The sequence below is a fragment of the Neophocaena asiaeorientalis genome, unplaced genomic scaffold (assembly GCF_003031525.2).
Source record: "Neophocaena asiaeorientalis asiaeorientalis breed wild unplaced genomic scaffold, Neophocaena_asiaeorientalis_V1.1 scaffold89, whole genome shotgun sequence".
Classification (NCBI taxonomy): Eukaryota; Metazoa; Chordata; class Mammalia; order Artiodactyla; family Phocoenidae; genus Neophocaena; species Neophocaena asiaeorientalis.
This window is the reverse complement of record NW_020172592.1, coordinates 5,675,591-5,685,304: the sequence shown is the minus strand read 5'-3', so window position 1 is coordinate 5,685,304 and position 9,714 is coordinate 5,675,591. Positions and strand designations below refer to the sequence as shown.

The 9,714-nt window shown below is 32.7% G+C and overlaps 1 protein-coding gene across 3 annotated transcripts in view; it reads left to right on the top strand.

The window, feature by feature from the left end:
• RUNDC3B (RUN domain containing 3B) overlaps window positions 1-9,714 on the top strand; it is a 147,025-nt gene that overhangs the window by 52,862 nt on the left and 84,449 nt on the right. Inside the window, exon 3 of one of the 3 annotated variants that reach the window (XM_024738425.1) lies at window positions 6,548-6,598. The exons of the other annotated variants lie outside the window; for them this stretch is intronic. Coding sequence (XP_024594193.1) covers window positions 6,548-6,598 — 51 coding nt within the window. The remainder of the gene's footprint in view (window positions 1-6,547; window positions 6,599-9,714) is intronic. 3 annotated transcript variants of the gene reach the window in all.

The window sequence follows — 9,714 nt, the reverse complement described above, 5'->3', positions numbered from 1 at the left end:
AAATGAAAAAAAAAAAAAAAAAAAAGTACAAAGAAAAGAAAATAAAGCCCAGTTCTGATTAAATCCCTGTATTTCAAATTCTTAGAATAAAATTAAATTTCTTTACAAAAAAAAATGTATACCCACTAAGCACTCACTTCCTCTGCTCTCCTCCCCACCATTTCCTGGAAACCACTAATACACTTTTGGTCCTTATGGATTTACTTTTCTAGACATTTCATGTAAATCAAATCATAAAATGTGTGGCTTTAATGTTTGGCTTCTTTCATTTAGCATGTTTTCAAGGTTGTACAGGGACCAGTACTGCATTCCTTTTTATGGCTAATATTTCATTATATAGACACACCACATTTTGTGTAACCATTAATCATTTTAATTAATTTATTATTAATATTATTTAATTATTTATTTTTGGCTGCATTGGGTCTTCGTTGCTGCGCGCAGGCTTTCCCTAGTTGTGGCGAGCGGGGGCTATTCTTCCTTGCGGTGCGCGGGCTTCTCATTGCAGTGGCTTCTCTTGTTGTGGAGCACGGGCTCAAGGCACGCGGGCTGAGCGTGGGCTTAGTTGCTCCACGGCTTGTGGGATCTTCCCGGACCAGGGATCAAACCTGTGTCCCCTGCATTGGCAGGCGGATTCTTAACCACTGAGCCACCAGGGATGTCCCTCCATTAATCATTTAATGGACATTTAGATTGTTTCCATTTTTTCTCTTATAACTAGTACTGTTGTAACATTGATGTACAAGATTTTGAGCATCTGTTTTCTATTTCTGTGTGTATATTTCCATTTCATTTTTAAACAAATATATAATATTTGGAATATATAATATTCCATTGTATGAATGAACCATAATTAATATCCTTTTTGCTTACCAAAGTTTTTTACCAAATTTCCGTTTCATAAACATACTGTCATATATCACTGAAAAATTTTTTACATAGTTTTCTAATTTCTTTAAATTAGAAATTTCTTTAAAATTATTTTATATTAATGATAATAGCTAATGAATTCTTAGAATTGTAATTACTGAAATTAAAGGGTATGCACATTATGATATATATGCTATGTTATGTTTAATATATGTTGCTATATTGTCTATCAGAAAGGTTGTACCAACAATAATATATGTGGTTATTTTTCTCATATCCTCATTATATTATTATATTAATATTTTTAAGTTTTAATTTGGTAAGGGGAAAATATCTGTTTTTGGTCTTCAATTAATATGAAATATATAAAACATTTTGTTATTTTAATTTGTTTTTATTTACAAATGAGACTGAATGTAAGTTCATGTTTTTTCATCTTTTTTCCTAATATTTTTATTATGACCTTTGCCTGCTTTTTTTTTTCTTCTTTTTTTTGCGGTATGCGGGCCTCTCACTGTTGTGGCCTCTCCCGTTGCGGAGCACAGGCTCCGGACGCACAGCCTCAGTGGCCGTGGCTCACAGGCCCAGCCGCTCCGTGGCACGTGGGATCCTCCCGGACCGGGGCAAAAAACCCGTGTTCCCTGCATCGGCAGGCGGACCCTCAACCACTGCACCACCAGGGAAACCCTGCCTGCTTCTTTTGTGGAGTGAGTTTTTTTAATTAGTCTGGAATAGAAAAGAACTAATTATTTACATCATGTGGAACTAGTTTTTGTATAACCCATTTTGATCAGTGACCTTTTTCTCCCTTGATATTAGTCTTCTTACATGATTAATATTGGTAGTTTATTATTTTACTCTTATTTTTCATTTGAGAGTTTATTTCTGTTTTGAAACGTCTGAAATATTTTTCTTATCTTAGTTTTGTAATACTTTATATGGTTTTGAATGTCTAAAATTCTGAAACAGACTATTCCCACATACTTGGTTATTTGCTTCTCTTTGGAGCTATGTGATTGTCATAGTACTCTTAATAACTATATTTGTTGTAGGCATTTTGGGGTGAAGAGCAAGATAAGTATCTCAAATATTGGTACTTATTTAGGAGATACAGACTAAACAGTTTTTATATTTTGTAACCAAACCGTAATTTTCAAGGAGTCATTTTAACCTCCAAATTTAAATATTTTTCTTATTTATAGAAGGAGAGATTTATTAATAGTTTTAAACTTTGTTATCCCTGGAGAATCTTTCAAGTTTATTTTACATGAACTTCACTTTAAAAACCCCTTCAAGAATTCCAATTTAGATTTGGCTTCTGAGAGGGAGTACTACATAGAAAGTATTATGAAAAGATTAATTAAATAATAGCTACTATTGATAAAATTGCCTAGGATATTTTTAGTGTTTTTTTTAAATATATGAGAGAGTTAAAAAAATTTATGATTCTACCAGGTAATTCCGAATTCTTGGATTTAGCAGGAATTGATGGTCTCTGATGGTAGTTCATGTTTGTTTATCTGTGTTTGTAGCCCTTTGAGTTTCTGCCAGAAGAATAATGGGACATTTCCAGTTTGACCTTATGATTTTTGCAGATTAGCATAGAGCAACTTACAGTACTTGTAATAATCAAATCATAGTTTATTTTCAGTAATGGAAAGTTGTTTTCTTGAGAAAATTTTTTGTTACATAATTTCAGCAACAGTTTTGATCACTTTTAATGCTTAAATATTGCTCATTTAAAGGAAGTAAATATTTCTCATTTTATAGAACATGGAAAAGATTGCACAATTTAATGGACTTTAATTCATCTTTGGAAAGCATCATAATTTCAGTTCCTACACCTTTCTAATTTTCTAATCTCAATGAGTTGTTGGTGCATATAATCTAATATTTTTATTCTTCGTACGTTCCTTTTCTTTCAAGTCACTATGACTTTTCAAACGTAAAATATTTGCGTGATTTTGGTGCTCAGTTTTTAAAAATTGTTGAATCAAATAGCCAAATACTTTTTCTAATGTACCTAGCATCTACCTGTAAATGGCATTTTAAAGTAAACTTTTAAAAAGTTTAAGATGTCATATATAATATTAAATTTTAATTTCAGAAGCTATTAAATCGAAAATGGCTACATAGAAAAGAAGATAATATTGTTTCATTGTTAGCTTAATTACAGTACATAATGCAGTTGTAAATATTGCTTCACTGAATGATTTTTCTCTTACATATAAATACATGGTTGAAGATTCAAAACGTCAAACAATAAGAACTTGCACATTATTATTATCAATGACAGAAGAGAGTATATGCTATCTGGTATTGCTAGTTTAAAAAGAAAACTTGTGAAAATTCTGACTTACTATCTGATCATTTATAATCAGTTTTGTTATTTGCCTTATAAATAGCAGTCAGTTTACAAATCAGTCCATCTAGGGATCTTTTCAGGAATCCATCTTGGATCACGTAAAAATAAAGTCATCTACCTGTAGCCTTATTAGCAGAGTATATACACAGAGAGAAAGAAAATTAGACTAGATACAACAAAGGCAAAAGGCTCACCTTCTACGTAGTTGTCAAATTTTATCAATCATGATAATGTAGCTCAGTCGTCAAAGAAATCAAAATAATTAGAAAGCTGAAGTTATAACAAGGGCTAACATGAAAAAATGGAATAAATATCATATTTATGGAATAGAATTATATTCAGTCTTATCACCAAGGCTGATTCATGTGTTTAAAGCCATGGTCAGGGGGCTTCCCTGGTGGCGCAGTGGTTGAGAGTCTGCCTGCCGATTCAGGGGACGCGGGTTTGTGCCCCGGTCTGGGAAGATCCCACATGCCGCGGAGCGGCTGGGCCCGTGAGCCATGGCCGCTGAGCCTGCGCGTCCGGAGCCTGTGCTCCGCAATGGGAGAGGCCACACAGCAGTGAGAGGCCCGTGTACCGCAAAAAAAAGAATAAAACCATGGTCAGTAATCTTTTCTGTATGATGGCCATTTTCCACCTTAATATAAAGATTATAAAGTTGATTTACTTTCATTTATTTGTTTTTGAAAAATATATACTTTTTGAGTCAGAAGACACGGTATCTTCAGTATGATTAAGCATTCTTTCATTGCATATCTATTTCTTTTTTAAAAAATATTTATTTATTTATTTATTTTGGCTGTGCTGGGTCTTAGTTGCGGTATGTGGGATCTTTGCATGCAGGATCTTTAGTTGTGGCATGTGGACTTCTTAGTTGTGGCCTGCGGACTTCTTAGTTGTGGCATGCATGTGGGATCTAGTTCCCCAACCAGGGATTGAACCCAGGCCCCTTGGATTAGGAGCATGGAGTCTTACCCACTGGACCACCAGGGAAGTCCCCGCATATCTATTTCTGAGTAGGTTCTTCTTTTGGCTGAAATTTCAGAAACTAACACTTAATATCACAGTATATTATATAATTATAATGGTACATTTGAATGAATTTTGTTCTTGAACAAAACATTTTCAGTTTATTTGGTCTTGTCTCAACTGTCTTAACATCATATATTTTAAATATGTAAAGAAATTTTATGTATTTTATATATTAATATCCTATATTTTATATGTGATATGTATTTTATGTTATAAATATATTTAAATAAATATTTAATATTGTATACTTTAAAACAAAAGTTTTAATTTCAACTGCAAATGAAAACGTTTTCTAACAAGCACTCCTTGAGCCACTTTGAAATAATGTAAGCTTTGTCGTTCATTTATATATATATTTTGGGGAGCAACTAAGCTAAGACTTTAAATTTTATATGAAAAATATTTACCTCATTCTCAGTGCATGTTTACTGCCCCATTATTTTTCCTATTTCTGAGGCTGTAGTGAGAACTCATATCCAACCAGAAAAGCCAGCTGACTGATTCTCTCCATGTGTCAGATCTTGTCTGTAGCCAAAGGAGTAGATCAGTATGAGGCTACAGGGAACAGGGGTGTGCTGGGTCTAGGCAGGCTCTCTCTGGGCCTCTCCTTTCCCATCTCCAAAATGAGAGTGGTGTTGAAATTTGACTACAGATAATTTGGAATCTTGTGGATTGTCATTTGGTCTGGATGCTTCTTGTTGCTTATAACTGACCTAGAGTGAGATATTAAATTATGATTAAAGCAATTAATGCCTACAAATAAGTGAAAATGTTTTAATTGTTAAAATTTTCACATGGTGTTCCATAGCCAGGATCAAAATAACATGCATAACCAGGGCATAAAGGCTAACATTAAAAGCTTAAAAAAAACCCCCTAAACTATAAATTGAGCTTCATAATAGATTCAGTAGTTGTTTCCCATTTTGTACCAAGGATTGATTAAGCCATGACATAAATCTGGACATGATACATTTTACTTGATACATGTTTTGAAGTAAAATTACTTTAAGTACGGTTTTCCCAGAAATTGTTTTTACGTTGATAACTTTTGATTACGTAAATGACTACAAGTAAGATACATAACTTTCAAGGCAGAGCTAGTTAATATGGTTTAAACATTAAGAATTGGTATTCTTAATATTTTCAATGAAAAGCATTCTGTTCTGATTTACATTTAATGCGGAGAGATTTTCATTTTGTTTGCTGTAGTTATAGAAAGAGCATTATGTTTTAACATGGACTTAACTAGGGTACCTTTTGGTTATAGATCCTTTTGGATATGTGTTTCCAAATTTAATATTCATTTACAGTGATACAAATAGGAGGATAGAGGTGAATAGTAGAGACATAGAAGTGACCAATAGCACAGCTATATATATATCTCCTTCCTTTCATTTTTTTATACACTACTGACTGTGTTTGGTTGGTTGGTTTTTGTTTAGTTTCATAAAGTATTTGGAAAGGTGTGGAACCATGTCCTATGGGAGATTTCAGTGTTTGCTTATGAAACAAAAAGATATCATCTGTTGGGAATATGACTTCAGAAATTTGGCTTTGGAGTTTTCCTGTATAGGAATTGCCAAACAACATAGGCAAGAATTTATAGTACTTTTCCAGATGGTGATTGTTAAACAATAATTGGAAGCTGCAGGAAAAACAGTATTTTGAATGAAGTAGGCATTTAGTCAACATTGGTTAAACTGAAGAACATTTTACTAGATATTTAAGTGCTGTTCTCATAATTCTGAAAAAAAAAGACATACAAACTTTAACTCTGCTTAGACCAAAAAAAGAAACAACTGCTCTTCAAAATGAATTTTATAACTTTTAGAAAAGTTAACAGTAAAAAAAGTATATTTATTTTTAAAGTTGAAACCTTTCTAAGCCATATAGTTCAATAAGTGAGTAATTTTTCTAACCAATCGTATAAATTTTGAGGTGCAAAGCTAGCAAATTCAGTCAGGCTTCTTTATGTTTGGCTAAGAATAATGGAGGTGAAAGTAGACAGGGAAAAATAGCTTCTCATTTATTTCTGTGACTTAAAGACATCCTATCATCTCCAATAGAATAGGCTACAGGGACCAGCTTGATTTCCGTGCTGAGTAGAGCATGAGCTCAATTCATCTTCATTGAGTTCATTTTATTTATTAGGTAAAAGTGATGTTTACTGCATCAAGATTATGTGTAGCCATCTTATTGGGGCCGTTCAGTTTGCTATTGTAAACTTGATGACAGGTTTCTTAAATATCTGTGTGTTGTTGTTGTTTATTTTTTTTAAAGAGATTTCCCAAAGTTGCCGATGGCTGGCTCATCTCCAAATACCTCTTCAAGGTACTCTATGCTGGTGATGCCTCCTGCCACTGAGCTGCACGGCAGCATGGAATTGACTTACTGGGGAGGGCTGTATCAGTTAAGTGATCTTTCTTAGTACATTGCATGGGTTTTGCAAAGCTTTCTATTTTTGTTTTTGTTAATCCAGAGGGCAGAACTATGCTTTATGCTAATTTTTAAATGAAAAGCTTTTTGTGAATCCACACAATCTAATAATCCATTTGCTCTCCTTCTCCTACATGACCCCTCTATATTTCTATTAAGTTTCATGGTTTTAAGCACAATTTTATTAATCATGCATCTCTGTGTTATTTATATTTTATTATAATATAAGACTTATTGGTTATTTTCTCAGTTTTGTAAGTGCTGTGTAGTAATATTTGTATTACATGCAAACTGGGTCTCAGGGAAGCTGTGTGAATTTCCAGAGTTACTCAGTAAAACATACATGGGTGCTGTCAACAGTAACTGTTTCACTGTTCTTGAACCACTAGTGGAAATATATTCCTTAGTTTCCTTTCTTCCAGGTAGAATATATGCCTTTATTCACTTACTCAAAACTTTTTTATTGAGTTCCTATTGTATGCAAAGCACTGCTAAGCCTCTGTGCTAATGACCTAGCCTTTTATTATATTTTTCACTTAGAAAAGAAATACATAGTTATTATTTTTAAAGATTACTTATAATAAGAAAGGTAGAAAGTAGAAAACAAATGTCTTTCATTTCCTCAATCCTGATCCCCACAATCACTTTAAACAATTTAATGTCCCCTATGTATAACCTTAATCACTACTGAAACACATTATGCTTGATTTCTTCAGGGCTACACATTTATGCGTGGCTCTCTGTGTGGACGTCAGCCCTCGGTACTCTAATTCAGTCTACTGGTATTCTAAGCTTTATGTTAAAAAATGCTGGTGGAAGAAAAAAACAAAACCTTTGAACTCTGCTTGGAAAGATGGTAAAATTACCTGGATAAAAAAGCCTATTAAGTAAAATTCAGTTTTCAGATTTTTGGTGAACCTGGCTATCTTAATATTTTTTTGTTTTGGAAGATTAAGAATTGACTAATTTTTATAGTGTAGATGCATACTTTAGATGTTTGTTTGTGATACATTCCTTACCAGTGAACAAGACATTAATTGTCAGTACCAAAGGGTAGTAATTACATTTTATAGATTAGTGACTGTGATTCATAGTTGCTAAATGATTTACTTGAGGCATCTTGTAAGTAACATAGTGAGCTAGCAGTATAAGTACAGTTGAGTATCTAGACTCAGATTTCTTCAGATCAGCTGAAAGTGTAATTAAAGGTTTTTTTTTAAGTGTTTAAATTTGTTCTTTTTAAAAAAACATTAACATGAGACTTTATCTAGAAAATTAATCAAGGTCGTAATTTTACTTTCAAACCTGGCTTGTCTAATAAATATAAGCTTCAACTAATAGTAGTACTTTTTAAAAGGAAAAGATTCTGACCTTTTGTTGAAATGGGAATTTTCTCTATTCAGTAAAAAGATAGTAGAAAATATTAAACTAATTTTCATAAGTTAGCAGTAAGAAATTTAGGATTGCTGCTATAAAATTTACAGTGAAAAGTTAAATACTGAAATATTAATATATTGGCAACAATAAATCCATAAGTAACCAGTTTCCTTTAAGTATCTGAAACTTTTGCAATATCAGAGTAGCTTATTAAAATTAAAATGGGACTGTATTTTATTGCTTGTCTAGATGAATAGCAGCTCCAAGGTAATAGTCTTTGTTGTTATCATCTAGGTGATATATTGTAGCACTAACAAAACTTCAGCTTGTGAGACCAGTCTTACATTGGCTCTTTACATAGCGAAGTACTAATACAAAGGGTGGAGAAAGGAAGTCACTTAACAGATTCATTTATATTTTATATTATCAAAAGATGATGTGTCATTAGCCACTACTAGAGAACCACTTTGGAAAGTTTAGTTCTTGTTTTTAGAAGGTCTCATCTTGCCATAAAATAAGATAAAAGCAAAACACGAGTATATTGCATGATGTGACTATATTATTTAAGTTAGATACCTTAAAAAATATTAAGGTAGGTATCTAAAGTAATATTAAGTTAGGTGTCTAAGTTAAATAATATAGAAGAGTAATTTTAGAATAACATTGGATCTTAGAGATCACAGGCCATTTTAAGTTGCTGAAAATGAGGCAGTTTAGTGGGAAAGACATCACGTAGCTGGTTAGTAGCAGATCTTTTAGTCTAGCAAACTTTCATCATTCATTTCTGTGCCTAAAATGAATTAGAGTTGGATTGATGGGTTGGGAATAAGTTTTGAAAAGCTTGTTTAACTTTGTCTTTGGTAAAAAGTCAACTACTAAAAACATATAAAATTGAAAGCACTTTATACACTTACACTTGTCAGCAACGTTAAAAAGAGAATTGTTAGTGACAGCATAATTCTTCTCCTGAATAAAATTTCTTCAAAATGTAGGCTAGTCAGTTTCTTGCCATGTGATTTGCTTTTCTGGTTCTTTTTAAAGGAAATGAGAATATCTTTGGAGTGATTATTTATTACCTCAATAATTATTTTTAAAGGCATGATCACCCTGTCGCTTTGTTTTTTAATTTTCCTGTTGAATACTGGTTACAGACTAAGAGCCCAAGTACATCTTTTGCTAGCAGTTAATCTGTGTTTAAGTAAAAGTGATGTTCAAGTAATAATATCTCAAATAACCAATTGAACACTTCCACTATTTTTAATTAACTTCAACCTTTTTCATAGTTGCAGAAATTATTTAATTATTTAAATAAAACCCTAGGATACATGGACAATTTACATGAGAGTTCATTTGGAGGTTCTAACAAGGGATTCAACCCACATCCTTCTGAATGTGAAAAATTCAGGGTCTTGATTTAAAAACTTCCATTTTGGAAATGATGCACATGAAAGAGAAAGGAAGGCAGAATCAAGCCAAGTCATCCTCTCATCTAGTTTGTTGAGTAGGTAGCAGTGTTGGGAAGATACTACTGGTATACTTAAGGCCCTGCAAGTCATGGCAACATGTCATTTTGTTAATTGTTTAGTTTCTCAGTTCGTTAGCTAGGAAATCTTGTCATTTTCTCTTGGGTGAAG